The following is a 25,550-nucleotide window of genomic DNA, read 5'->3' as shown; positions in this document are numbered from 1 at the left end:
TTCGCTTCGCAGTCGTTTTGCGTACAGCTCGAGCTTTCTCTTGCTATGTCGAGCCATCAATACTGGTTTAATACAGTCAAAAGATACCATACCCTAGGCTCATGCTGCCGATGCTTCGCTCGCTCTGCTAGCTGTGCGAGAGAACTCTCCGGTAGGTACACAGTCTTCAAAATCTGCAGAGCGAAAGGTCATTTCAACGGGTAAGCATGAACTTGGCTGCACCGTCTTACTTCATTTGCAGCCTCTGCATTTGGCAGAGGTCGCAAAATATCTGGTGGTAGCCTAACTTTCCCTGGATAGCTCTCAAGACTCCACGAGTGCTGTTTCGCGAGAGCTTTGATCAAATGCTGGGCGAGTTCACTAGCGGCATACAGGTTCTGGGTCTGAGTCAGTCACGAAAGCTATCGGGTTACCGGAGATCGATGCACCTCGCTGTACGTGTGTGATTGCGCATCCCGCACGGTCTTTGCTTTCATGGCCACATGGTACAGTAAGGACACGTTCTCGGGAGACGCGACGAGCTCAAGATAGAACTCAATATATCTGCAACCCATCATGCAGTTAAAAGGGTCGCATACTGGCCACCATCACGTACTTTGCGATATCAGGCAAATTTGCCTCATCTACTGCGAAATCGGGATGGTGAGCGAGCAGATGCAGGAATCGAATGAAGCTGAGCTCGAAATCCTGCAATTTGAGCTCTGAACGATGCATTTCAGTGAATGACACAGTGAATATGTATCATGCACGGACCTTTGGGCATGCTACGCATTGCGGTTAGCACGTATGCTTTTGCCTGCGAAAACGAGCCGCTTAGCAAAACGAGTCAACCTCTGATCAATATGAAAGCTCACCCTGTTCTTCACGTCTGCTTCTGGATCATGGACCGAAAGGAACGGTATCACATTGTATTGAGCAGGAATCTTACGCGCGGTAAGGAGCATTATCAACTTGTCCATGAACGTCATGCGGACTTCGAAGCAGGGATCCTAACGCCAGGTCAATCATGCCAGCACGGTTATATTCTCAGACAACAGTATACCTGGACTGTGACAGCCAACAGAACAAAGTTTGTAGCTATGACCTTCGCAAATGCCGGCACGCTTGCTAAGTGTAGCATAGATACTGCAGCTTGCAGTCGTAGGCGCGCCTTTGTCTTCGGGCTAGATATGATTCGCAAGGAATGCCAACATGGTACTCAAGGAAATGACGCACTCATCGGACGCTTCGGCAGTGAACGAGCCATTGTGCTGCAGTAGTGTCGTAAACATCAGAAGAACTGGCTTCGCAATGTCCACTGCGGTCTCGGAAGTTGCATGGGCCAGACATCGATTCCGGCACACTTTGAGTGCCATTACTTTGGCCCGCAGATGCGGCGACATCGCTGAGTCCTCCACCCATTCTTCATCAATGTCCATTTCGTCCTGGATGCCAAGTGTTCAGAAGGTTGCAGAATCGTACAAGATGACAGGCGCACCGAAGTATTCGTCTTCCTCATCAAGAGTTTCTTCACAAGGAATGTCATGATGGCTTCGCTCTGCCGTTCAAATACATCAGGTGCCCTAAGAGCGATCTGCGCTAGCACCGCGACATGTGCTGCGAGGAGTTCCGGGTCGGCTTCCAAGAGACCCTCTGCTATTGACTAGGGGGGTCGCTCCTTCAATATCTTCTATGAATGGAGCAAGCGTGATTTTTCGACGTACATCCACGATCTGGCCACACAGCTCTTCCGAATTTGGTAAGCACGTGAGCAGGCGAGCAGCGAACTTAGAGTGTCGAGCATTGCTTTTGAGGGCAAATTTCATGACTCGGTCGATGATACGCCTGCCATAGTATATGTTCAGTCAATAGAGGTGCGACGAAGTTTTTAATAATCCAGACCTATCGCTCGGAGCCAGCTTCTTGTCCCATACTGCCACCGCTCCAAAAGCCTGCAGACAGACTTCAATCAATCGAGCATTCTTCTCATCTGCAATGGCCTTGCATAGTTCCCCGACATGAGAATTGTACAAAGCGGGACAATGCTTCGAGATGTAGTTCATCCAGGTCTGCGCATGCTGAGCGGTCATCTCAGCCTGACTAGAGCCCTCACCCGACTGATCGCCTTTCTGCACACGCTTAATAAGGGTGGGTATCGACGATTGGTTGACGATGCGCAGGCTCGCCCGGCGGAGGAATGTGGACATGGTTGGTACGATGGAGGAGGTCAATTGCTCCAGCCGTCTGATGAATTCGTTCTGAACCAATGTCACGCTGTTGGGCGATCGTGATGAAGGAGACACGCTCACCGTCGACCTTACAAGGCTCCTCAAATCCACTTGGGTGTCCATACATGTCTTCAATAGTTTGTACAGCCTTCCCTCGTTCAGTTTCGCGAATGTATGCATGTCTTCAGTGGCTTTCTGAGGATCGGGGAACGTTGCTGCATGCTGGATCAGTCGCATACATAGGAGGGCTGGCTGCTTTGGAAAACGCACCTGCAACCCGCTTAATGGACACTCTCAACTTCTGCGTTATCTCATCCTCGTCGTTGTCAATGACACCACCCTATGTTTGCCAATGGAGGAGACGTTACAATGGTAGTATGAAAGGACTTACATTGTGGTCGATACATGCTTGGACGTATCGGTCAGTAGCAGGCCGCATCCTATACACAGGCAATCAGTTATCTGAGTGCCTTGATCGTCCATGCTGTGGAACAAAGGAGCAACGCGTACTCACATTCCTTTCATCCCCGAGAGAGCTAACAGCGCATTGGTGGCGGAGTTGTCCAGGAATTTCATAGTGAATAGGAGCCGGTCTGTCCACGCTGCTTCGTCGACATCGCCTTTCGATGACGAATTAGACGGTAGCAATGGAAGTGGTAAGATGTACTCTGCAATGACCTGCTCTGCAACGGCTCTGTTGAAACAGATTGATGAGTGAGTCCGGGTCACAGGAACACAGCTATTCTCACTGACTTTGGCTCCTGGTGTAAAATGCACATTGATAAGACCTCCTGCGGTATCCAAGCGAAATGCTTGGTCGCAGCAGGGTCGTTGTTCTCGCTGTGTGGAATGAGCACGACATAGCTTGGTAGAATGGTGAACGTACATTTCAGGATACGCGAGACTGTACAGATGGCCGACTGCGTTCATCGCTTCTATACGAACCGCGCCCTGCAAACGGGTCATAATCACACTCGAATGCTGACTAAGCGCATTCTGACCTTTTTGTCAATACCGCGACCAGCGACTGCTCGGAGCTGCTCCTCCGAGACGTGGTGCAAAGCCGTCTCATAATCCAGCTGCGAGTACAGCTTGCACACCGCTGCCCGCACCCTCTCTTCAGGGTCAAAGAGCTTCATTTGCATGGCCTCCTCGATTGCCTCGCGCTGCTCGGGCTGCGTCAAATTGACAAGAACGCCTTTTGCTGCTTCGACGAACGCGAGCCGGACAGAAGCAGCTTTGTCATTCTTACGCAGCAGCCATACGCTCCATGTGGATGGGTAGTTCTTCACAAACTCTGTACCACCCTTGTCCGCAAACATTTCCGCCAGCGTCTGTGTAGCCATGATTCGGATCTGGGTCTCCTCCACCCGTAGCTCTTCCTCCAATTGTGGCACGACGTTATGTAGCAGTGAAGGACATGATCTATTCAGCTGCTTGATCAGCTCATGAGCAGTTTGAACCTCATCGAACTCCTCGTCCCGCGAATGCGACACTATGATGTCTGTGAAGTACTGGCAGACGTGGCGTTGTAGCTTATCAGCCGTTGCATTGCACACTTGTATGGCCAGCCGATACGCGGGTTGATCCATGCGCTATAATAGAAACAAATCAGCAATCGAGTAATGTCGCATCATGGGGGCTTGATCAGGAGCAGAATCTGGAACGACCGACTCAATGGCCTATCGGCGCTTGTCAGCATCATGGCAACGGGCCAAGAACTCTCTCTGCGTACTAACAAGGGTAGCTGACACACGCACACCTGGCAGATGGTGATGGCAGGAGCGGATGGATGGGATTGCTCCGCTATCGATCAGGAGTCAGCTGAGACGGACTTACTGTGTTCCTGTCCATGAATTGTGCCATTATAGATTCCAACACATCCGCAGGCACGCTTTGACATTCATCAATGAGTGCGATGAGGATGTCCGCCATGAAAAGTTCGATCTTCTTCGCGAGCTCGCGTCTGACCATACCGAAGAAGTCACGAAAGATCTCGACCATGAGATCGTCTGCGCTCGGGAGGTCGCAGACAAGCACAACACTTTTGACGGTAGAGAGTGATTCAAGCAGATGGAAGTATTCATTGTAGTATGGAGAGTCCGGGCCCTTGAGGCCAGTGGAAAGTTGGCGAAAGAAGAATTGGAAGATGTCGCGTAGCTCGCTGTGCGTATATGGTGCGTCTGGGGCGTAGAGTCTCAGCAAGTCGGCAAGACAGCAGGCAGCATAGGCTTTGACTCCTCTGTCCTTGTGAAGAATAATGGAGGTATTAATGAGCTCCTCGCGGACTGTCGACAGGGAGGAGACATCCACGTGCTCTTGGTCCATCTCCGCGAGTTCCGCGTGGAGGACCTTGAGTTTCTTTTGCAGAGCATCTGTAGAAAGAACCCTGCTGACGAGTTTGTCGTGGAACTTGAGCTTTCTGTGTGTAGGCTGCGCCGTTGTGCGTGTTTGTGCCACCATATTGGTAGTGAGGGGAAGGTCGAGGAGTGGATGCGGGAGGAGAGGCGCGTACGCGTTGTTTTGCTGTATTTTCGCGCATTTCTGGGCCACCAACGCGTGTTGACTACCATCCACAATCACCGCTATGCCGCCCGCAGGGATTCCGCCTAAGCGGGCGCTGCCGTCAAAGGAGGCGACGCTCTTTAAAGAGCTGCTGAACCTATATGAGACCAGGCAACTCAAGAAAGGCCTCAAGACTGCCGACCAGATCGTCAAAAAATTCCCTGAGCATGGAGGTACGTATGTCGCTGATGCAACACTAATATGTTTCCCATGTGGTCCTATGTGCTATAGAAACTCTCTGCATGAAGGGACTCATCCTCACGCACATGGGTCGGCGAGAAGAAGGGCTGGAACTGGTTAAGAAAGGCATTCGACTCGATCTTACTTCGCACATTTGCTGGCATGTCTTTGGTCTCATTCAGAAGGGGGAGAAAAACTACGAGGAGGCTCTCAAGTCCTATACCCAGGCTCTGAAATTTGACAAGGTCAGTTGCAACCAGTTCTTGTGACGTGTCTGAAGTTATATTGTGTGCCACACCCCCAGGAGAATCTCAATATTCTGCGAGATGCCGCACATCTGCAGACGCAGCTACGGATCTTCGATGGCCTGGTTGAGACCCGACTTATGCTCCTTCGTCTCCGGCCTAGTCTGCGCCAGAACTGGATTGGTCTTGCGGTTGCTTACCATTTGAATGGAAACCTGGATGAAGCACGCAAAGTTCTGGAACAGTATGAGGCTACGCTCAAGGTATGCTGTGTCACTACGAAGGTCGGACATACTCCTACACACACTGGCAGAATGTTCCAGATTATGATGTAGAGCACTCGGAGGTCCTTCTATACCACGTCCGGATCCTGGAAGAGATAGGTTCAACAAGTGAAGCTCTGGCGCTGCTCGATGTCAATGCAAAGTCAAGAGCAATCATCGATCGAATGGCCATAATGGAATTCCGAGGTGCGTGATCAACAGTTTTACTAATTGCTTCATGTAGTCAGACAGAGCCCACCCTCAGCTCGATTGCTGTCGAAACTTGGTGACAGTGAGGCGGAACACACATGGCGGGCGCTCATTGAACAAAACCCAGATTGTCATGATTACTATCGAGGGTTTCTGTTGAACCGTGGTATCGACTTTGGTAAGCTGGTCAGCTAGAACAACAGCGACCCCTTCTGACAAAGAGCGCCACCGCATGAAGATGCAATCTCGGATGAGAACAGGGAGGCTGCTTTGCAGTGCTTAGAGGACTTCTCTACACAATTACCCCGTGCTGCAGCTCCTCGGCGATTGGCACTCAGCATTGCAGTTGGTTTGTATTTCGCTCCCCTCATCGAAGCAATGGATGACACCTCGGCTTCAGGTGACAAGTTCAATGAGCTCATAGAGCCCTATCTCATGAGTGGCCTGGAGAAAGGCATTCCTTCCCTATTTGCTGATGTCAAGGCGTTGTATCGTGATCTTTCCAAACAACAAGCAATCGAAACGATCGTAGAGGCCTTTCGCGACAAATTCGCACCTGCGGCGGAACCGCAGCCGACGAGTTCGGACCCGACAACTTACCTCTGGACTCTTTACTTCCTGGCTCAGCACCATTCATACTTACACCGGCATACCAAAGCTCTTGAACTGCTTGATGTTGCCATTTTGCATACTCCCACACTGCCTGAGCTTCATATGTTCAAGGGTAGAGTGCTGAAATGGTGCGGCAACCCAATCGGCGCTGCGCGTTGTCTGGACGAGGCCCGTATCCTGGACCTTCAAGATCGCTGCCTAAATACCAAATGTGCTAAGTATAGAATGCGGGCTGGTTTCATAGACGAAGCGAGTGATATACTTGGTTTGTTCACGAAGGTGAGCAACTCCACTGCTTTCTGCTGCACACCTCGACTATTGACGCCTATACTAGAAAGATGCTCCAAGTCCTGGTGCTGACCTCGAGGACATGCAATCGCTGCTTTATCTCACTGAGGAGGGTGACGCGCATCTGCGGAAGGGCAATCTGGGAATGGCTTTGAAGAGGTACACTGCTGTACAAAAGGTCCGTGCGATCATTGAAACCTTGCGCAGGTCCATGATCTCCGCGGACTCTCGATTGTGCAATGGACATTCATGCTTCCCACCGATCTTCCCAGGTGTTCGATGAGCTGGAGGATGACCAGTTCGACTTCCACGGATACTCGCTGAGGAAGTTCACAATCAACGTGTACTTGGAGTGCGCATCTACCTTGGGCTCGTTCCCGATCGTCTTGCTTATCGAGAGCATAGGCTGATTGTTTGGGAAGACCATTTGCGGTCGCATCCGGCATATGTACACACCGCCATTGCTGCTTCGAAGGTAAGTCAGTTTCTCACACGCGTCGTAAGGATAACTGCTAATTTTCTGTTAGATATACGTCCGTCTACACGATAATCCGTCCTTAACCAGTACTCTAACATCAAACGGTGAGAAGCAACATATGCTTCGAAGGCCAGCTCATAACACCTTGCAGGCACTCTTACGGATGCGGAGAAAAAGGCAAAGAAAAAGGCGAAAAAAGCAGCGCAAAAGGTGCACGAGGAAGTCAAGAAAGGTCGGGATCACTGCTGTCTCACCAGTGTTGTGTACTGACTGGACGGCCACTACATATCGCAGCGAACGCCAACGTTAACGAGGATAAGGGGCTGGAGCTGCCCGCTCCCAAGGACGACGATCCTGATGGAGCAAAACTACTGCAAGCCTCTGACCCTCTTGAGAAGGCTGCCAAGTTCTTGGCTCCGCTCAGGACACTTGCAAAGGACAACATCGACGCTTGGATAGCAACATACGACGTGGCCGTACGTCGAAGTAAGTTTGTGATCGTTGGCATGTTGCCGTGCATTACATCTCATCCTTCTCGTCAGAGAAGTACATCCAAGCTGTCAAGGCGTTGAATAGCGCGCGTGCTGTGAATGCTGAAGATCCAGAGCTGCATGTTCGACTGGTCCACTTTCGCACAATTGGTACGTGGCTTTTGCTAGTCTGCATCACTCTCTCCTCACGGCGTGCCATATAGTGGCCTCGCTACCTCAATCACCTCCTGCACCTATGGGGCCTGTTGTCAGCGAGGCTCTGACCAAGTTGCTCCCAGAAGAGCTGTCACTGGAGCTGTACAATTCGCAGTATTTACAGCGGCATTCTACTGATGCCAGGGCGATCTTGGCTTGCGCGAAGGTGTCACACCTGCTACAAGCACCTAGGGGAGAGGTAGAAGATGCCACGTTTGCGGTGCTTAATCCGGATGTCAAGCTGGACATTAAGGTGGGCACCTACGTCGCCCCGACTCCGGAAATATTAGACTGACGCTCCAATCTACTCAGACGTCTCTTGCCGTGCACGACTTCTTGAAAGACCTCCAATCGCCGCGGGCAGATGAGCTCAGGACAGCATGCGATAAGAGGTTCGAGCTGTCAACTGTCTTCAAGCTGCCGAGCGAGACTTCTTCACTGCAGTGGAATGCTGCTGAGACAGATGCAGTTACAGGAGGAGCAGACAAGGCAGAGGTAGTCGGCTAACCGAAGTGTGCACGTCGCATCCCATGAGTGCTCCTCACATTCGCCGTTACCGATACATATGCATAATTTTCTCGGCATGCCGAGGTGTTGTCGATATGAGCTAATAGCAGAGCTCATGCGATGAGGGTACGTCTCATCCGCCCAAGTGTGAGTGTGAGCATTGCGAGGAAGTCTATGGTGCCTGTGCTTTCGCCGCGTGTATCAGGTATTTGCAAACTGCATATATACAGTAGTAGATGTCCTTTGAAATGCCATGAACGTGTCTCTCGCGTACAGCTATGCCAACACACCCACATGCCAACCTCGGTCACCTATCTGGTCGAGCAAGCCCTTCCTGCTCAAGAATTTTTTTCTATGACAGCTTAGTGCGCCAGACCCCAGCAAGACAGAAGTGATTGGTAATTGCGGAGCCCATGCTAAATCAAGGCGACTGAGCCGTTCCAGAGCATAGGCTGCTGATCATGATGAACAAGTTCGACGACGAGACGAGTGCTAGAGACCAAGAGAATGTCCCCATTATCCAGGCTGACATGGCCGTTCGAAGATGAGAGCCGTGGCCAAGTCCAAGTTCGCGAACTCGCGAGCTCGGTTTGGCGCTCATGCGCTTGTGGCGTTCTCTGGCTCGCGGGTCCACCGGTTTGAGCGACAATCATGTCTGTTTCTCCCCCCATCCGTCGATATTCGTCCACTAGCTCCAGCAGCCGCGAGGACCTCATCAATCAGTACGAGGCGGAGGAGGAGCGCATTATCAACGTACTCTCCCGCAAGCTCGAACGGGTGCGTCTATTCGAACGGTTCAATTCGAAATGTACTCATCTACCACCTGTAGTTGCGCGAGGAGAAGATTGCTCTTGAGAACACGCTCGAGGCCGAGTCAGAAAATCATGTAAACAGGCTCTCGAGGGAGATTTCTGCCCTTCGACTCGCGCAACAGCAGCAGGCTCAGGCAAATGGCAATGGCAGCGGCGGCGGATCCCCAGTCGACACCCGGCTGGGCATGCAGGCTTTCCTAGCACACAAGAACCCTGCAGAGCCCGCGCCGGAGGCGATGCTTGACGCCATGCGCAGGGAAAACGAGCAACTTCGCACAAGGCTGGTCGACACCGAACGGGAGTTCATTCACATCTCACGTTTGAATGAGATATACCGCGAGGAGCTCATCGAGCACCGACGACGGGTGAGTGTTCTGCGTTCTCTGGATGATCGAAAGATGCTTGAGGGCGACGAACGACAGTTGGGACTGCCCGTGGACAACCTCATTGGCCTCTCGTCCGCAGACCCGTACTCACAACCTACACATCGACGTTCGAGCTCGGCCTCCTCGCCCACGGCGTCCATTGCTACAAGCCTTAATGCCCTACAGACGCAGCCCCCACGACCGATACCCCCCGTCCCGATCCCGCGCCCGCCTTCGCAAGTCCATCGGCCGGCAAACAACCTGTCCGAGACGACTACACCGCTCTCGCATTCACCCTCGTCCTCTTCGTCCTCTCCTTTTCCATTCTCCCCGTCCTCTGTGTCACCCCTCCCGAACAGCTACGCAAGCGCGACTACTGCCATCACCACGCCGCCCTCCTCCGCGTCGCTCACATCCAACCCGCCTCCGCCTTACCCCGGCGCGGCTACAACCCTCTCGTACCCATCCGTACCGCCACCTTCGCTGTCGTCGTCGTTCGGATCGCCGTCGACATCCTTTCACATGCCTGCACCGCCGCCAATCTCGTTTGCGCGCGAGGATGGGCCGCCGTCGCCCGTGTCGCCTCTTGGCAGCCGTGCGCACTCGTTCCACCATCGCAGGAGCTTCGACCGACACGTCGCGGAGACCGGAAACCTGCGTAGCGTAAGCAGGGGACACAGTCGTCGCGCGAGCGTCGAACGCGGGGCGCGTATCGCCGAGACGGGCACGCTCCTGCCGCGCGGTCGCCTGGGGCGGGACGAGAGTTTACAGGAAGCGGCGGAGGATGGCGAGGGGGCGGCTGCTCAGGACGAAGAAAATGCGCAAGTGCAGGAGAGCGGAGGAGGCTCGGCTGCTGAAAGTTCTCAGGGGAGCCAAGCTGCAACTGCGTGAGTGCGCCAAGGTTTGAATGTATCCATTGATGATAACCGTGGCGGCGTTCGATGCCGCTTGCTAAGTGTGGACTCGTGATTCCATTGTACAGTACCTCTTGTGACCCGAAACTGTATGTGTAATACCGTCATGCGCTACTCTCTAGCATACGAGGGCAGCGTGTAATCCAGAAAATATCCGTCTTGCGCTAACGTGACGTCCGTATAAGCTGACTACTGTGCACTGAACTTCAGTCCATGTGAACGCCACCATCGACTGATATTGATTGTCCTGAGAACGGGTTCAGGAGCATGGAACGAGTGAGGCAGAGGGTGGTTAATACCTGTGATGAAGTATGCTTCTGGCTTGACGAGGTAAGAGACAATGCTCGCGACGACTTCTGGTCCTGCGTCCGGCCCGTCTGGTGGGACCCCTATTATCTGAGGAAGAGCGTTGGGCTATGGGAGGTGATAGGGTACTGATACCACTCACAAACTTCGCCGATGCACCATGGGTTCCGCCGCGAACAGGATCGCGAAGTGGGTCATTAGCTAGTGGTGAATGAATGGTATCAGACGATTAAGATAATGAATTACGACGATGCTCACTCATTGATGTAAGGATCACGCCCGGGGCATACGTGTTGACAGTGATCTTGTGTTCTGCCAATTCAAGGGCTGAGAAAACAGCATGAAATCTACAGTAAGCATGAAGTCAAATAGGCGGTGCATACCAAGAGCTTGTGTCAGGCCCCGCACGGCGAACTTTGATGTACAGTACGCTGACAGCTTGCTAGCGCCTGTGCAGAATCTAAACTCAGGTTCTGTGCTAAATCCGAATCTGAAGTGCAAGCTTTCCTCTTTTTCCTAACACTGATGATGCACCTGCAGTGTTCACATGTAAGATATTTCTGATGTCAACGATCAGCGAGAGCATCTGACCGATCAGCCTGCCGCCGGTTCCTTGCTTGACCATCTGCTCCGCTGCATATTTGTAGCAGAGCATCACTCCATGCAAATTGATGTTTATTGTACGGTTCCATTGCTCCATATTCACTGGTTCACCCTTTTAGTCAACAAGCCTTGGTTTTCACCAAGCTGACGACATACTGTCAAGGATTGAACCGCTAACGCTAATGCCTGCATTTGCTACCATCTACCAGGATACCGAATGAGACTGTTCTCTAAAAGCAACAGTGAAGAAAGGACAACGCACAACGTCTAGCCTTCCTAGCTTTTGAACAGTTTTCTCTACCATATTTCTGACTTGCTCTTCATCAGAGACGTCCGCGACCAACGCTATTGCTTGACGACCAATGTCCTGAATTTGCGCCACGACCTGTTCCAACTCTTCGCTCTTGCTGGAGATGTCATTCACCGCTACGTCAAGTCCGTCCCGGGCTAGTCTGAGTGCGATCTCCTTGCCGATCCCTTGAGCGGCGCCAGTGATGATGGCCACACGGGGTTGGAATGATGTGCTTCCGGACATTATGAAGCGCGAATAACGTCTGTAGAGAGCCCCGTCTTCACAAGAATCTGTATAATGTTCAAGGATCGCGAGAGCTGAGGTGACGACCGACGAAATCCGCCACGGCCCATTTTATGCGCTCCCAGTCGGCAGCTCAACCAGGCACAGATGGCTCGCTACACTGCCGCATAGAAGTGCATAGGATTGCGCAGCGATGGCTAGTTGCGATAGTGTGAGGGAATCCAGTTGCCGTATGTCACCACCACCTATCGAATGGTTTAGAGGACGTCAGAATAGCGCAGAGGCGCCTCAGGCATGTCATCCGCCGGCGAACAAGAAGCGAAAGTCCGATCAAGGCATAAATCACCGAGATACGTTGTTCTGCGCGCGGCTACCGCGCTGCCGCAAGCGTATTTCACTTAAAGGGCACAATCGTAGACAATTTTCCACGGAGCCATGGGTGCGTGTGCGATTCGGGAAATCGTAAGCCTGATTCTCCGGAAACAGGCTTGATATGCGAGGCACTGTCAGTGCGAATTATGACCTGAGCGAGTGGTAGGATTGAAAAATGAGATCAGAGCGCCCAGCACGTGCCAACGCGCCAGTGGTGATTCGGAGATTGACGACGAAATTGCAAATTGTGGTTGGAAAGAGCGTTGCCTCGGGACGCCCGCTGAACGGTGTCCGCGATGAAATCATACCCTCTAAATGAACATAAAGTGCATCAATGAGTTCGTGAAAAGAACAAAATTGTGAATGCGACTGACTTGAGGTACAAGGTAGCCACGTGGACCCAGCTACAAGTCTGGAGTGGATCGCGAGAAGGCGCAGCTAGTTACAATTACAATGAACATAAGGCAGTGCCGCCAAGCTAGTCACGTCGCCTGTGCTAATTCTCGTCTCCGACGTCTTCATGTCAGAAGATGTGTTGAAAGCATGAAGCAGGCATAGCTTTTTGCGATCTGTGCTGCAGGAAACGAAGTAGCAGGCCGTCGTGTTACATCGTGACTGTATGAATGATACGTTGGTTGCCACGCAAGCGGAAACAGTGCATTGGCAGAGACCGCAGCATGAGAGATGGTCTTCTTCGTCCACAGTCTAAGGAAGCTTGGGCTTCAGTCTCGCGTAGCAGCCGTGGGGTGAAGCAGGAGTCAACGGTTATAGTGATGGTCCTGAAATTCCGTCCAATATGCAGAACTGCACTGCATTTTGACAAGCGTCCACTTACCAGGTAAATTATTCGGTCTTCAGCGATAGTTTTTTCCTTTCTCCCCAGGAGATCAGCAGCGGCATAAGATCATCATATCGAACCGCGCTGCTAGCCTGCTACTATACCGTGAGCCGAAGGTCCGAGGAACCTCGATGACTGCCAATTAAGTGTCATAAAAGTATGAGCTCAATGTTAACTTGAGGTACCAAAGTCCATGGTGAAGAGAAAAAGACGAATGGCGAGTCGATACTTTCAGAAGCGTCGCCTCGCACAGCAAACCTGCGCTGTGGCGGACACGCGGCACAATCGCGCTGTATGCGGTCACGTGGTCGCGTCTCCACGTGGCCCAAAGCATCGTCCTGGCCCCTGGGCGCCCCGCCAGCAGAGCTCGCAACTACCTGCAACTCCGTCGCCATCAAGTCGCTGCATACCGGCCTGCGTCTGTGTCAACATCAAACGTGTGCATATCCGAGCGGTATATGCGGCCATCCGGGTCTCGCCTAATCCCCTCTTCATATGCTATGCATATATATGGCTGGACTGTGTCTGGATCCATCCGAAGTCAACCAGATTCCGAATGAAATACGTCAGTCGCTCTCGATGCAGGATCGGCAGTGCAACCTCTTCAAGGTCGAATCGGGATCGAAGGATTTGTGGCTACAAGGTTGCAAACACCGCGGCGGTCTGGAGTCGCGCATTCTCCCCTGGCGCATTGTACGGGTCTGATGCCGTGAAGTGCAACGCGCTCGGACAGAGCTAGCAAGCAGCGGTCATTGCTTCCGAGTATCCATGTTCAGAGCGAGTGATCAATCCATCAAGAATACTGGTCCGTGCCACACACTTCATGTTTCTCAACGTGCAAGTCTCGTGCTGCCATAGTCAGCGATTCACGAGCGAGAATTGTCATCTCCGTCCCACATGTACAGCCAATAACAGAATTGCTACGCTTCTCCACTTGGCATCCGTGCTGCCATCACAAAGTTATTTCTCCCGGCTGCTCTATGACATGAATTCCTGCATGTCTTCTCCATCAGGTATCCAAGTTTCTCAGCAAAGTCAACACTCAGACACGAGGTGCCCGGGACAATTCATGTCGCGAGCAAAATTCTTGCATCCTTCCGAACTTGACGCGGCCGCCGTTTTCTGTCAGAACGTCTCAATTTGCCAGAATCAATCCTATAGCTGCCGGGGAACATGGAGTTCAACATGCTGTCTAGCATTTTTCATCTTGACCCGTGCTCCCGGTCTATGCTCACGGCCGTTTCACCGTGTCTGCTGCATGGCTGCGTTCAGGGCATCATGTCTTCCTAACAGGTCATCCAATGTCTTATTCGTTTCGTCTGTGATTTGCCTCCAGGTGCTTGCTCTCGTTGAATAATCAACGCAAGGTGGCGTGGCTTTGTGGCGCTTCCCGCATCCAGTTAGAAGAATACTTCAGGCGACATCTCGAAGCTTGACGCCGGAGCAATGGACGAAGATGTCACCTGCGCGCTCCGCAGTCACGGCTCGAATCTGTCATCGTCTGCGTCTAGCGATTGTCTTGGACTGGGTCTTGGTCTTTGGCGCGCTCTCGCCGACCCTGGGAGCCCAGCATGCCAATAGAGTTTCGAGGCTTCACTTTCGAAGGACCAGCTACTATCTCTAGCTAGCGGGTCATCTGGAAGCAAGATGCAATTCAGCGGCGGCTGTGCGCAGGCCGGTCGGCATGCAATATCAGTGGCTCTACACGGGTCCGATGGTCTGATTCGTTATACGTCCGAATGCTCCATAATGTGGCAACCGTGCGTTTCATCTAAGTGAGATGGTCAAGAAACACGCATTTCCTGACTTGTGTGCGACGTTAGCAGGATGATAGCAAGGTTCTATCTGCATCAATTGTGGCGCTCCTGCTATAAAGTCATCATCACCATCAGTATCATTCCTTGTACCTATTCCGAAACACAGATTCATGCCCTAGTATCGCCACGGAGCTACGGCTCAGGGTGTATGCAGTGCGATCCCATCAAAACAATGTGTATGTCTCCCTTCAATCCGGCCATCCATCATCGCGGACAATGCCGTCAAGACTGCTTCGCGCTCATCGATGGCTCGCACGTAGCCTGCGATAAGCCATCAGCGATTCTGCGTGTCCGTGCGGTATGGGATAATTGTCTAAGTCGGAAGGCGCTTCCATACTTCCACGCCTGTGCATGCCGAACGAAGAAGGATGCCGATAGTCCTATCTAAAGGTTAAAAGGAGCCATCAGCCGCGTGCGGAAGTGGAGCTAGAACGGTGCGGACACACGGGACACACGGAAACGAGAAAGCGCCACACCAAACAGGCTGAGTGGCCGGCCAACTCCCACAGTTCGCTGGCGCTTCGTCTTCTGCTCGCGGAAGTAGCGTGACCTCAAAGTGCATTTTTACAAAGCAGCTCGCGTCCGTCTCACCCTCCTCAGCTTTATTGCGGCCACGAGCAACGCGTGCATCATTGGGCTGAGAGTTGGTATGATGCGGCGGAGTTGCATATATGAATTAGCGGCCGAGAGAGATCGGTGAGAGTGATGCCTAGGCAGGTCGGACGGAGGCGTTGCGACGCTTTGTGCAGTCACCGCGTCTTTTCTTTTCCCCTCGTGGCCCGAGCATGTCAGAACAGATCCATCGCTCCTCTATATAAACAACTCATCTCCGGTGCAGATGGCAGATCCTAGTGTACGCACCCGCCGCCTGGACCGCCTCCTTTATTGTTCCGCGCTCCTGTTCCACTCTCCATAAATCGTCGCTGCTCCTGTTCCGCTCTCGCACTCTCATCCAAGTTGCTCAAAAGCATACCATGGCTGCTGTGGCGACGTCATCCGCCCCATACCGTACTATGTACACCTCCGCCAGCACATCCATGCTAAACGCGCCAACATATACGTCCCCATCACCAGCGACGAAGGCACAGTTCGCCTTTGCTAGAATCAAAGGAGGGGTGTACCTTGTCCAAGGTGAGCTGTCGACGCCACTCGCCACATCCGATCCGCCTCAACTGACAGCTCGCGTCACGCCACTCAGTACCCGAACCCGCGCAGGGCGACGTATCATCCGCGCTTGTGGCGTCCGACGTGCACATCTTCCGACACGAGTTCATCACACAGTTCCGCTTCTCGCACTCGACGTCCCTGCATCCGGCGGATCTCCACATTCTCGAGCCCATCGATGAGCAACACACATTATATGAGGAGGAGAAGGGCGTCGTCTTCCTTGCGCGAGACCTAATGGCGCGTCTGCAAAAGCTTACGCTCGACTCGCAGCGCTGCTTCCGCCGGCCACGGGTCGCAGGGCAAGTGTCCCGTTCGCACTGAGTCCAGGTCAGGTCGGGTCCACACATTGCGTTGAGGGAGTGGAGCATGAGCCAAAAGCCTCGCAGTATGTGTGTCATCGCTGCCACTGCGTTACTTATGCGACCTTACCTTTCCCGGCGAGGAAGTATGCCATCACGTCACCGCTGTATCATACTACACATATATCCTGCCCTGCAGTTGACCACTAATACCATACCCAAATGTATGTAACGATATCCCACATATTACATTCCCTTCTGTCATAGGAATAGGACGGTCTATGTCGTGCTAAGGATACGAAGCTCCCTCGCCTGTAGTCAAATTCAGCGGACAAGTAAATTTTCCAGGTTGACTTCACAATTCAACGGGATTTGCACCTTCGCAGGAGTTCCTTGAACTTCCTTCGGCACATGCCTGCAACGAAGCGAACCACTTCCATCCTATGAGACTTACGGCATCAAGGATTACTTATCTGAATCAGGCGTCGACTCATTCGAGGCCTGCGCATGTGTGTCCACCAGAACATCCCCGTTAGATAGGGTTCTTTAGATTTGGATGAAGAGCACGCTTCGAAATGATCAGGTTGGGCTATGGCTATGCCAGGCATCACTTCTGATCGAAGGGCACGGCCACTGCTCTCGAACATCTGACGCGGGTAGCAGGTGTTCCAGGCATCCCGAAATCAGCTGTGTACACTGTAAACTGCTGTTGTAACTGTCGGAAAGGCACATTCCTGTCAGGCGGATCAACAGAAGGTGATGAACTTGTCGAGTATTCCGATACAGCATGGCAGCAGTGATACACATTATACTTTCGCGCTTCGCGGTCTATGGGGATCAGATAAGCTCCGAACGACACAATGGACAGCTTGACGTATGACTCGATTTGAACCACTGCGAAAAGCCGACGGTGAGGAGAGTATGAATGCACGAGAGAATAGACGTACTTTGTACAGACACGCAGAATGAAAGCGGTTCTTGCACGTTTTGCATGGTTGGCGTGGCACGGTGCCGTCGATGGCGCAGATGACTCTGGGAAAGTATGAAGGGTACACTCGCAGAAAACAGCATGACCACATACGAATAGCAGATCGCGCACTCGGTCAGGCCTTCAAAGAACGACGAGACGTTCTTCTTGAAGAAACTTAAGCCGTCAACGATGCTTCCGCTCTGTCACAGGACTAAGTGGAAGTGGAGAGAGGCTTAGTAGCAAAACGCACCCTAAACGTGAGAATCTGCTGGACACCCAGCACCCACGACCGCCAACGATGCTCTGGTACGCCTATCCGCTGGTTCTCGCTGACCTCAATACCATGCAATGGATAGTCCGAGGGGAGTTTCACAGTGATCTCGAGGTGATTCTCGTCCACCGCGTAGGATGCCGTGACCTCATTGACAGCACCGGCGACCTTGACAGTGAAGGTCTCGTCCACGAGATCACTCATCACTGAGGGATCCCTGAGTTGCGACAACTCGGCTGAGATGATCAGAGGTGAGAAGTGGGTAGAGGTGTACGAGGTCACGGCCTTGAAGAGCTGCCGGTCCCTGCACTCAGACAGCCATGCTCGGATGAGCGAGGGAACGACGAAGAGTGCCCGGTAGTAGACATGCGCGGCGAGCAGTCGCAAACTCAACGGCGAATCAGCCAGACAGACTGTGAAAAGTCACCATGTAGCCATCACTCTGGTTTCTCCAGAGAAGAAGAGGAGCTCACGATCAAGATATATGTCGCCAATGTCCCAGATGTTCAGCTTGAATGATTTGGAAAGGCTGCCGTAAAGGCCAAGAATGCTGAGAATGTTTGGAAGCAAATGATCACCAACGAGGTTGAGGTCCCGCAACTGATCAATGTAACCCGATTTCACTTTCAGCGACTGCAAACAGAGCACATTCAGCAATGGGCAGCAAGGTCATAGCCCTGACGTACAGCATTTGTGAAAAGATCGAAGGCGACCATCCATGCAAGTAGATAACCGGTGTATTCCTGTATTGTCTTTGAGAAGCGCGCTCACACGAGAAGCGTGCGCGCTCACCTGATGAAGCTCGTCTGGGTCGTCATTCAGGCTCCGCTGCAGAATTTCGATGAGTTCTGACGGCAATTCAACCTTCACCTGCTCATCAGAATCGACCGCGGCCTCAATGACCATGTGTTCAGTGTACTTTCTAGCAGCTTCGTGAAGTAGTTGGTAGGCCATGCGCTGAACGTCAAAGGAAGAGTCTGTGATAATATGACATGTCTGGCATGCTCGGTAAGAAAACGTGTCCTGGAATGCAGACAAATCCACGTGCCTGTGGCAGCATGTTCTTGTCGATGAGCGACTCTGGGAGGTCTTGAACAATCTGCAAAGCCAGCTCTCGGCAGATGGACAGCGGAGTAGACATCTTCGATTCATCTAGCGTGCATTTAGCCGGCGATTTCTCACAGCCATGGATGCTACGAACCGAGCTTGACGACAATCATGTCGCGAATGAGGGTCAGACAGGTAGCCTCTCTTTCCTGCCATATGGTGCGCAGTGCCTTATTGGTGGTGGCAAGATCTTGGATAGTAATGAACAATCGCAACGTTCTGCTCAAAGTTGCCAGTGTGCTGGGCTCCGTGAGAGCCGAGTTCTAAACGTCGCAGACGGCATCAGAATCGTCTGATGCGTTGGAAATAAAGAAGAACCTACCTCAAGATTGTTCTCCATGACGTCGAAGATCAGGTCCCAATGGGCACCGGGCACATTCTGCAGGATAGGGACCAAATGGAAAAATACCAGTGTCATCTCGCTCTCGACCTCCTCATCGAGATCTTCGTCCGAGGTAATCCATTGCTGGCAAGCCTTCATAAGATTCACTGCTCTGAGTTGAGGCAAGAATACAACGTCGGACTCGGGATCAGGTGCGCTTGCAGCTAAACGTCGTAGATGCCATAGCCCCTCAGTGTTAGCTTTCGACGGAGGTACGCCGAGCGTGCTAGCAGCCAACTCGTTCCGATAACGATCCAGTATCGGCGGCTCTGGAGCGCACTGCGTGACGGAGTAAACAATCGCGAGAGATGCAAACGGTGCTGTGCGTTTGTGTTTGTCTGTCAGCGTTCCAGGTCGTGGACAATGGAAACAAACCTTGTTTCTCCAGCTTCCGTGCGAGCAGAATCCACTGTTCGGCATCCGTTTTAGATGCACTGCCGAGTAAGTGTTGCAAGAGAGTCCTCAGAATACGAGCTTCTCGCACTGTGTCCTCTGATCGTGAAAGCGCGATGAGATCGTATAGGAGTCGACCAATGTCGTCCGGACAGCCAATCTGATTCTCCGTAGTAATGGCTTTTACGACCGTGGCATGCCATCCCTCCCCTTGCTCAGAGGAGAGCACGTAGGCCGATATCTGCCCGACCTTTGTGACAACATCCTGTAGAGCAGTCCTCGAGGCCTGATTCGAGAAGACTACGCCATGCGATCGTGGACTCTGCAAAAGCTCGCCCGCGTACATAGATATGGCTAGGAGATGCCGGAGCGCCCACGGATTCTCCCTCGCAGCTGTCCTGTCGTCCGCAAGGTGCAGCAACAAGGCGTATACAGCACGAGCGTATCGGGAGAAACCAAGGCGGTCATGCATTTCATCTTCAGTGGCTTCTCCTTCCCCAAGGCTAGTCGGGATAATGGGATCTATGACCGCTAGACTTGCATCAATCGCTTCAGCGGGCAACTCGTTTAACATGCTATCGAACGTGGACTTGGGTGGAAGCAGATCCATTGGAGCAACGTCAAAGCCGGGATAGCTGCCCGATAGGAATTGCAAGATCTGTCCTGGTCTAGGAATATTACTTAGGATGAATTTCATTTACGACATGATAGTGCTCCAAACTTACGTTGGAATGACAGAACAATCGAGCAATAGATCACGCAGCTGTTCTGCTATCACTGTCGATACTCTCGATGCTGCCTCTTCGCCAGCAGCCGTTGCCCATTGAATCCACAGCATTCTTGCCACATCGCGTCCCTGCGCGTTGACCGTTCGGAATGTCGGTAGTAAATACGCGAAAAAAAACATATCCGGTAAGACGCTGCCGATGGCGCCGACTGAAAAGAGGACGTCTGGTTGCTTTTCAGCTAATGCATCAAACATCTCTAACGGAACGTCAAATGCATCCAAGGAGAAGGCATCATCACGGAATGCATCGGGAATGTATCGAGTGAATGCCGAGCTGAGACGTCGCACCAGACCTTCAAAGCAACTGCGGGAAATAAAGTGGTCTGAGGACCAGCTAAGCAAGGCTTGAGACCTTCCTCCGAATCAAAGCATACCTGGATAGCATAGCAGCCCGCGCATAGTTGTTACTTTTGACGTCGGCGGCACTTCTGATAAGGCGTCGGCAAGCAAGCCACCTGCAAGCTCATCCAGCACAGGTGTTTGCGGCTTCAGGAACGACGGAAGTTCGTTCTTTATGGCCAGATCTAGCAATGATGTTAGCTCCTTCGAACTCTCTTCTGGATTTTTCGCAATCGCGTTGAGGACATCTTGCCAAAGCCGCAAGGAACGCGTCTCGTCGGGGCAATGGGAGACGTACACCCGAAGCAGAGATGGCAAGACCAGCACAAGCCGCTCGATATGTTGCCGCATTTTCTCCTCGAGCTCCTGCGATGAGCATTTTTGAGAAGCTGCCGATTTTCAACAAAATCAATGAGACGTACCACACCCATGGAAGAGCCTCCGAACGCGGTACTCGCGAATGCATCGAAAAGAGATACCAGAGACGAGAGATGCTCTGATGAAAGAGGGTCTTTTCCCTCGAGGACCGCCTGGAGTTGTGCAATGGCACTCTGCACCACCTCCCTAATCAATGCCTGTGCTGCAGCGTCTTGCTCACTGCCGGCCTCGAAACTGCGCTTGAACGCACTAAGCATCGTAGAAATCAATGGCGGGATTGGCGCGTCCTCTGCGTCAACCTGCTTCTTGATGCCGGATGCGAGAGGTTGCCATGCGACCTGGAAGAATTCTCAAAAGGTGCAATATTCAGGACTCAAGTCTTGGGAAGTAATGCAGTCGGAAAAATACCTCTGTCGATGTTGTTGAAGGAAACAAGCGGTCGCATCATCAGCGCCGTCGCCTTGTTTCCCTCAACCCTCAGACGCCCAGAACTGAGCTCCTCCCATATTCGCGCAAACTGTTCCTTGACCATCCTAAGGGCAGCTTCGCGCACGCCATCTTGCGATATGGATTCGCCCTCAGCACCACAGATCAGCAGCTTGCTATCCTCCAGCGAGCCACGCATGAGCCTGCCAACAACAAGATTGACACACAACAGGAGCGCGTCGAGGAACGCAGCCGATGCTGCGCTTCTGTCTAGTGCACTCAGCGCACGACCATCAAGCGCGGCCCAAAACGATGTGAAGAGGTCATCGAGTGGTGTCGACGACAAAGAGCCGACGATCTATCGGATTGCTCATCAACTGTGGAAAAGATTGTAACAGGGCGAAACGCACCATCGGCGGAATGGTCGCGAGAATGATGGGGACTGCGGGGTACCCCTGTGTCGGCGACCCCGCACATCCTAGTTGAAGGTACTGCAAGAATTCCGAGTACGCTTGGGAACGCGGAGTCGTTTTGTTGGAAGCCTCCAAGGACTTCTCCTGGTACACCTCGCCCTCGCTTTCCGAACCAGACCTATCTTCATCTTCGTCGTCTGCCGGCTGAGCGTCGACCTTCCAAGCTTCCGGGTAGCCTATCATGAGCGTGAACATTTGTATTTCGCGGAATATGTGAGCACAGGCGACGCACGTCTTAGATAGAGCAATAGAGGCACCATCATAACGTCCCTCACGCTGTTGTCAGGCTCGACCCATGCTGAGCGGAGGACAGGGCTGCTCAACATCGACAGCAGCGGATTGAGATGATCTAATCGCACAGTTGGCGACTGATATGTGCATCCCAGATGGAGCTCTCTCACCTTCACATGCACCAAGTAACGTTTGTAAGAGTGACCATGCCGCCCTTCGCACTCCGGGTTGACTGTATCCGATGCTTTCAAACTGTACGAACGGTGGTGTCTGGCCGTGGTACAGCGCAGACCAGAGTGCTGGATTACCAAGCGGAGAGAGGAATTTGTCCGTCATATCTGCCTTTCTCTCTTTTGCGAGCGAATCTACGTGACGATGAATGATGAATGCCATTTCAGTACAGTATGTACATGTGAGGACGTACTAATAATCCACTCCGCCGACCGGAGCGCGCCTACGCGCAGCCGGCCCTTCCTATCCTGCTCGCTCTCCTCGTCCTCCTCGGCTTTTGCACGAGCACTTGCCTCCTCTTCCTTGTCCTTCCGGGCTTGCGCTGGACGAGAAGCGCCCTTCTTCTGCTGATGTGGCGGAGGAGGCAGCGCGGCGGCCTGAGGAGGATTCACGTACAAGTACACGCCATTAGGATCCAGAATCGTTCGCAACACGAACTCCCACAATTGCTTAAACGTGTCTCCCGCAAGGACGAGCGGCCGGGACTCTTCCGTTGTAAGCGAGACCGACTGCGCCCATGTCTCACGCGCGAGGGAGGAGACCTGACGGTCGGCGTCGTGCGCAGCCATGCACCAGGAGCCGATGATGTACTCAGCTTGGTCCGCAGAGGCTTGGTCCGCAGAGGCTACCTCGCGCAGAAAGAAGAAAAGTTGGTCTCTGACTATGTCGGGCATCTGCAGGAGAGATGAGTGCACGCCCACAGCCAGCAGTCGGATTCTGCGGGAAGGATGTAAGAAAAGTGCAGGGACATGGTGGAACTACTGGAATGTTCAGTGTCGAGGAAGAATATGAGCAAGCATATCAACGCACCCAGACAGGTATTATGTCCACCAAGACATGCAGTATCTCGCTGGTCGGGCCCTCTTTCTTCGCCTTGTCAACCCATCCTGCCTGGAGTTCCTCCAAAGCGCGTCTCTTTGTAGTCGAGTCTTTTTTCGCGAGTCTCCTCAGTACAACTAACAACTCTGGCGGGATGATTTGTGCAACTCCAAGCGTGTCAAGCGGATCTGGTTGCACAGGCGCAGGTTTCACAGGTGGGATGTATACCTTCTTCCTGGGCTCTTTGTTCTTCTTGTCTTTGCCCTTTGCCTTCTTCTCCTTCGGCAATGGAGGCTCATTGGATGGACCTGCTGCCGCCGTCGCCTTTCGTACGTGTTTCTTTCGGGTTGCGGAGGATGCAGACGACTTGCTTTTCGCCATCGTCGCCCGACGCAATGGTGGTAATCGAGAGAGTCGGACCTCGCTTATTTATATGTCAGGATCAAGTCAAGATGCGTCATTCCAGGACCTGGGGTCCGCGCTTAGCACGATCGTTAGGTGGAATTAGATCTCCGAAAGGGACATGTAAGCATACTTTAAACCCCGAAAATGAAAGGCCGCGCTGCTTTCTGTCCAGTGGCTTCCTGTAGATTTCAGAGATTCGTTCAAGTATGCCTGATTCTCGTACGTCTTTCGTCAAATATGTGTGGTTTTACACTTATTTTGCCGTTCGTTGATAGTGCACATGCAGTATGCTGCTGCAGCGCGGATCCCTCTCATTAAATCTCCGAGTCTCAGGGTACCTCGGCCGGTTCGTCCATCTTCGAAACACAACTGTATCAGTTTATAAATGCTACTCAGGTAGTACGCCCTCCAGATATTCACCCACTGCCTGACGATGTAACCGCATACGTGAGTCCTCCCTGCATCGAGACGCGTGTTCTCATCCGTTCTGTACCCGCGCCGCCAGTTCGTCTACCCATTCACGCTCGAGCCGCATGTGCTGAGACTGGAGGACTCGCGACGGGCAACACTCGCTGCCCACGCTGCTCGTCGCGAGGCGTACCTCAAGTCCCGCGAAGAGGAGAAGGAGCGCCGCAAACGAGAGGCGTTGCATAGAATTGCACCAGGCTTCGAGCCTCAAGGATCGCCACTCGTCCCTCTCAAGAGATCATCGATGGGATACAGCTCGCCGTCTGCAGTACCAGATGATGCAGAATACGGTCATACCAAATCTGTCATGGAGGATCTTGTAGACCATCTGGCTGCACTGGATACGGATACGTAAACTCCCTCTGCAACATGTTCCTTCGCTCGTTTGTCTTATTTTGCAATCGCCTTTCCTGCACACCAGCTAGTGCTGTCCTTATGTCTCGTAGTATAATCTACATAATTCAGAGTTTACATAATTCGAATCACCGTCCGAAATCCTTGAGTGGCCCGTGCGTAGTCGCGACCTTCTCACAATGTCCCACGACAAGATGACACTGACCGCCAAGTTGCCTATCGAGCTCATTGACGAGATAATTTCCTACTACATCTGTGATGCATATCCTACCGTGGACGAGGATTTCTTGTCAACTGCCACGAGGTTGAAGCCCGATTGGAGATTGATTGAGCCTCTCACCCTGACTTCCAGGAGTATCCGCCAGTCGGCTATCGAGGCTTGGTTCCACGTCTTTGTAGCCAGCCATCCAAGGGATCTCGTCGAGATCGATACGTTTCCTCAAGTCAGCAGCTGGATAAGGTGCGTTTCCATGCAAAAACTCAGCATTGGTACAGGACTGGATGGCACATCTCTAGAGTCCTGCATTGCAAAGATCACGACAGAACTCTTCACGATGCAGAAGCCGGCCCATGGTGGGACCTCAGCAAGTTCAAACGCGTAAACAGACTACGCCTGGACGTCGACCCTCTCGACTATAACTATGCATTCGACTTTTGTAACGTGCCGCCTCTGCAAGAGCTCGAGGTCCATGACCACCCATGGCCGTCTCCCGTCTTCCTGCAGGCCATCGCGATGCGGTTCCCTGAGCTGCGGGTCCTCCGGCTCTCGCAGAAATCGATCTGGTGTAGCCTCTGCAACACATGCAACGTCCCAGCATTCAAAGAGGAGCCGCCCTCGCCGATCGTGTACACAGGCGGCATTGGCCTACCCGTGAGTGTACCTCTATTCTCTTTTTCTCCAGAGAGAACGGGGGAATTCGGTACGACTTGCGGGCAAACACATTGCAGAAGCCCGCAATTTAACGGGAGTCTCATCTCCATCAGAGGGGACTCATCATACAGTATAGATGCACTACAACCGCTTCTGGGCCATGCTCAAGCACCTGCACACCGTGCGCATCACCGTCGGCTACCACAAGGATGGCTACTCTCGAATCGACGAGGCGAACGAGAACCTCTGGTGCGGCGAGTGCGGCCACTGCATGGCGGTCATGTACGCAGACGAGGGCTTCCGGGTGGACTGGGTGGAGCGGAAGAAGAGCGCGCAGCTGCGGCCGCCGGCGCTGCAGCGCGTCGAGTGGCGGTTC

General features: G+C 52.7%; 9 protein-coding genes across 9 annotated transcripts; 6 read left to right on the top strand and 3 right to left on the bottom strand.

The window, feature by feature from the left end:
* Positions 1–362: 362 nt before the first annotated feature.
* Positions 363–4,697, bottom strand: LAESUDRAFT_687811 (uncharacterized protein). The gene is made up of 17 exons (XM_040905969.1): positions 4,047–4,697; positions 3,209–3,802; positions 3,094–3,158; positions 2,961–3,047; positions 2,722–2,901; positions 2,599–2,647; positions 2,478–2,547; positions 2,289–2,422; positions 1,882–2,237; positions 1,704–1,824; positions 1,478–1,642; positions 1,216–1,424; positions 1,043–1,163; positions 855–989; positions 754–796; positions 596–701; positions 363–543 (listed from the first exon to the last, which is right to left on the bottom strand). The coding sequence occupies exons 1-17, from the start codon at positions 4,668–4,670 to the stop codon at positions 402–404; spliced, it is 3,201 nt and encodes a 1,066-aa protein (XP_040758384.1). The 5' UTR covers positions 4,671–4,697; the 3' UTR covers positions 363–401.
* On the top strand, positions 4,658–8,722 carry LAESUDRAFT_732058 (NMDA receptor-regulated protein 1a). Its single transcript, XM_040910159.1, has 16 exons — positions 4,658–4,945; positions 5,004–5,197; positions 5,257–5,460; positions 5,511–5,667; positions 5,726–5,848; positions 5,909–6,019; positions 6,071–6,561; positions 6,617–6,748; positions 6,843–6,922; positions 6,976–7,045; positions 7,098–7,152; positions 7,200–7,280; positions 7,343–7,534; positions 7,591–7,689; positions 7,743–7,987; positions 8,047–8,722. The coding sequence occupies exons 1-16, from the start codon at positions 4,795–4,797 to the stop codon at positions 8,239–8,241; spliced, it is 2,580 nt and encodes an 859-aa protein (XP_040758383.1). The 5' UTR covers positions 4,658–4,794; the 3' UTR covers positions 8,242–8,722.
* Positions 8,723–8,750: 28 nt separating this feature from the next.
* Positions 8,751–10,454, top strand: LAESUDRAFT_530964 (uncharacterized protein). Its single transcript, XM_040902836.1, has 3 exons — positions 8,751–9,018; positions 9,071–9,418; positions 9,476–10,454. The coding sequence occupies exons 1-3, from the start codon at positions 8,893–8,895 to the stop codon at positions 10,307–10,309; spliced, it is 1,308 nt and encodes a 435-aa protein (XP_040758382.1). The 5' UTR covers positions 8,751–8,892; the 3' UTR covers positions 10,310–10,454.
* An 84-nt stretch (positions 10,455–10,538) lies between these two features.
* LAESUDRAFT_739522 (NAD(P)-binding protein) lies at positions 10,539–11,776 on the bottom strand (the record flags this gene model as incomplete). The annotated part of the gene is made up of 8 exons (XM_040911012.1): positions 10,539–10,579; positions 10,632–10,728; positions 10,781–10,839; positions 10,897–10,965; positions 11,022–11,087; positions 11,230–11,343; positions 11,398–11,443; positions 11,504–11,776. 8 exons carry the CDS (start codon positions 11,774–11,776, stop codon positions 10,539–10,541), a joined length of 765 nt encoding a protein of 254 aa, XP_040758381.1.
* Positions 11,777–13,085: 1,309 nt separating this feature from the next.
* Positions 13,086–13,816, top strand: LAESUDRAFT_530702 (uncharacterized protein). The gene has a single exon (XM_040902835.1). It carries the CDS (start codon positions 13,180–13,182, stop codon positions 13,723–13,725), a length of 546 nt encoding a protein of 181 aa, XP_040758380.1. The 5' UTR covers positions 13,086–13,179; the 3' UTR covers positions 13,726–13,816.
* Positions 13,817–15,637: 1,821 nt separating this feature from the next.
* LAESUDRAFT_732052 (uncharacterized protein) lies at positions 15,638–16,647 on the top strand. The gene is made up of 2 exons (XM_040910158.1): positions 15,638–15,934; positions 16,002–16,647. The coding sequence occupies exons 1-2, from the start codon at positions 15,778–15,780 to the stop codon at positions 16,289–16,291; spliced, it is 447 nt and encodes a 148-aa protein (XP_040758379.1). The 5' UTR covers positions 15,638–15,777; the 3' UTR covers positions 16,292–16,647.
* Positions 16,648–16,832: 185 nt separating this feature from the next.
* Positions 16,833–23,516, bottom strand: LAESUDRAFT_708574 (uncharacterized protein). Its single transcript, XM_040906692.1, has 20 exons — positions 23,068–23,516; positions 22,451–23,015; positions 22,197–22,391; positions 22,028–22,144; positions 21,733–21,971; positions 21,305–21,680; positions 20,941–21,245; positions 20,554–20,884; positions 20,118–20,502; positions 19,375–20,060; positions 18,940–19,319; positions 18,712–18,880; positions 18,559–18,662; positions 18,303–18,506; positions 18,197–18,253; positions 17,984–18,143; positions 17,490–17,923; positions 17,351–17,439; positions 17,217–17,301; positions 16,833–17,163 (listed from the first exon to the last, which is right to left on the bottom strand). Exons 1-20 carry the CDS (start codon positions 23,455–23,457, stop codon positions 17,107–17,109), a joined length of 5,328 nt encoding a protein of 1,775 aa, XP_040758378.1. The 5' UTR covers positions 23,458–23,516; the 3' UTR covers positions 16,833–17,106.
* A 245-nt stretch (positions 23,517–23,761) lies between these two features.
* On the top strand, positions 23,762–24,440 carry LAESUDRAFT_745745 (uncharacterized protein; the record flags this gene model as incomplete). The annotated part of the gene is made up of 3 exons (XM_040911385.1): positions 23,762–23,827; positions 23,878–23,928; positions 23,987–24,440. The coding sequence occupies 3 exons, from the start codon at positions 23,762–23,764 to the stop codon at positions 24,302–24,304; spliced, it is 435 nt and encodes a 144-aa protein (XP_040758377.1). The 3' UTR covers positions 24,305–24,440.
* A 75-nt stretch (positions 24,441–24,515) lies between these two features.
* LAESUDRAFT_629899 (uncharacterized protein) lies at positions 24,516–25,550 on the top strand (the record flags this gene model as incomplete). The annotated part of the gene is made up of 3 exons (XM_040903380.1): positions 24,516–24,763; positions 24,820–25,174; positions 25,311–25,550. Coding segments are annotated over 3 exons (843 nt in total), but the record flags the coding sequence as incomplete, so codon positions are not given.

The sequence above is a fragment of the Laetiporus sulphureus genome (genome assembly GCF_001632365.1).
Source record: "Laetiporus sulphureus 93-53 unplaced genomic scaffold LAESUscaffold_76, whole genome shotgun sequence".
Classification (NCBI taxonomy): domain Eukaryota; kingdom Fungi; phylum Basidiomycota; class Agaricomycetes; order Polyporales; family Laetiporaceae; genus Laetiporus; species Laetiporus sulphureus.
This window is presented reverse-complemented; position numbering and strand designations above follow the sequence as displayed.

Coding starts and splice junctions, on each gene's coding strand:
- LAESUDRAFT_687811 (XM_040905969.1), bottom strand. CDS start 4,670: ATGGTGGCACAAACACGCACAACGGCGCAGCCTACACACAGAAAGCTC. Junction 2,548..2,598: donor AAGCATGTATCGACCACAAT/GTAAGTCCTTTC, acceptor TGGCAAACATAG/GGTGGTGTCATTGACAACGA. Junction 1,825..1,881: donor AAGCTGGCTCCGAGCGATAG/GTCTGGATTATT, acceptor ATACTATGGCAG/GCGTATCATCGACCGAGTCA.
- LAESUDRAFT_732058 (XM_040910159.1), top strand. CDS start 4,795: ATGCCGCCCGCAGGGATTCCGCCTAAGCGGGCGCTGCCGTCAAAGGAG. Junction 6,749..6,842: donor GGTACACTGCTGTACAAAAG/GTCCGTGCGATC, acceptor CGATCTTCCCAG/GTGTTCGATGAGCTGGAGGA. Junction 7,690..7,742: donor GGTCCACTTTCGCACAATTG/GTACGTGGCTTT, acceptor CGTGCCATATAG/TGGCCTCGCTACCTCAATCA.
- LAESUDRAFT_530964 (XM_040902836.1), top strand. CDS start 8,893: ATGTCTGTTTCTCCCCCCATCCGTCGATATTCGTCCACTAGCTCCAGC. Junction 9,019..9,070: donor TCTCCCGCAAGCTCGAACGG/GTGCGTCTATTC, acceptor TACCACCTGTAG/TTGCGCGAGGAGAAGATTGC. Junction 9,419..9,475: donor TCATCGAGCACCGACGACGG/GTGAGTGTTCTG, acceptor GACGAACGACAG/TTGGGACTGCCCGTGGACAA.
- LAESUDRAFT_530702 (XM_040902835.1), top strand. CDS start 13,180: ATGGTGAAGAGAAAAAGACGAATGGCGAGTCGATACTTTCAGAAGCGT.
- LAESUDRAFT_732052 (XM_040910158.1), top strand. CDS start 15,778: ATGGCTGCTGTGGCGACGTCATCCGCCCCATACCGTACTATGTACACC. Junction 15,935..16,001: donor AGGGGTGTACCTTGTCCAAG/GTGAGCTGTCGA, acceptor CACGCCACTCAG/TACCCGAACCCGCGCAGGGC.
- LAESUDRAFT_708574 (XM_040906692.1), bottom strand. CDS start 23,457: ATGGCGAAAAGCAAGTCGTCTGCATCCTCCGCAACCCGAAAGAAACAC. Junction 20,885..20,940: donor GAGGCTCTTCCATGGGTGTG/GTACGTCTCATT, acceptor TGCTCATCGCAG/GAGCTCGAGGAGAAAATGCG. Junction 17,924..17,983: donor TGGCGACATATATCTTGATC/GTGAGCTCCTCT, acceptor GACTTTTCACAG/TCTGTCTGGCTGATTCGCCG.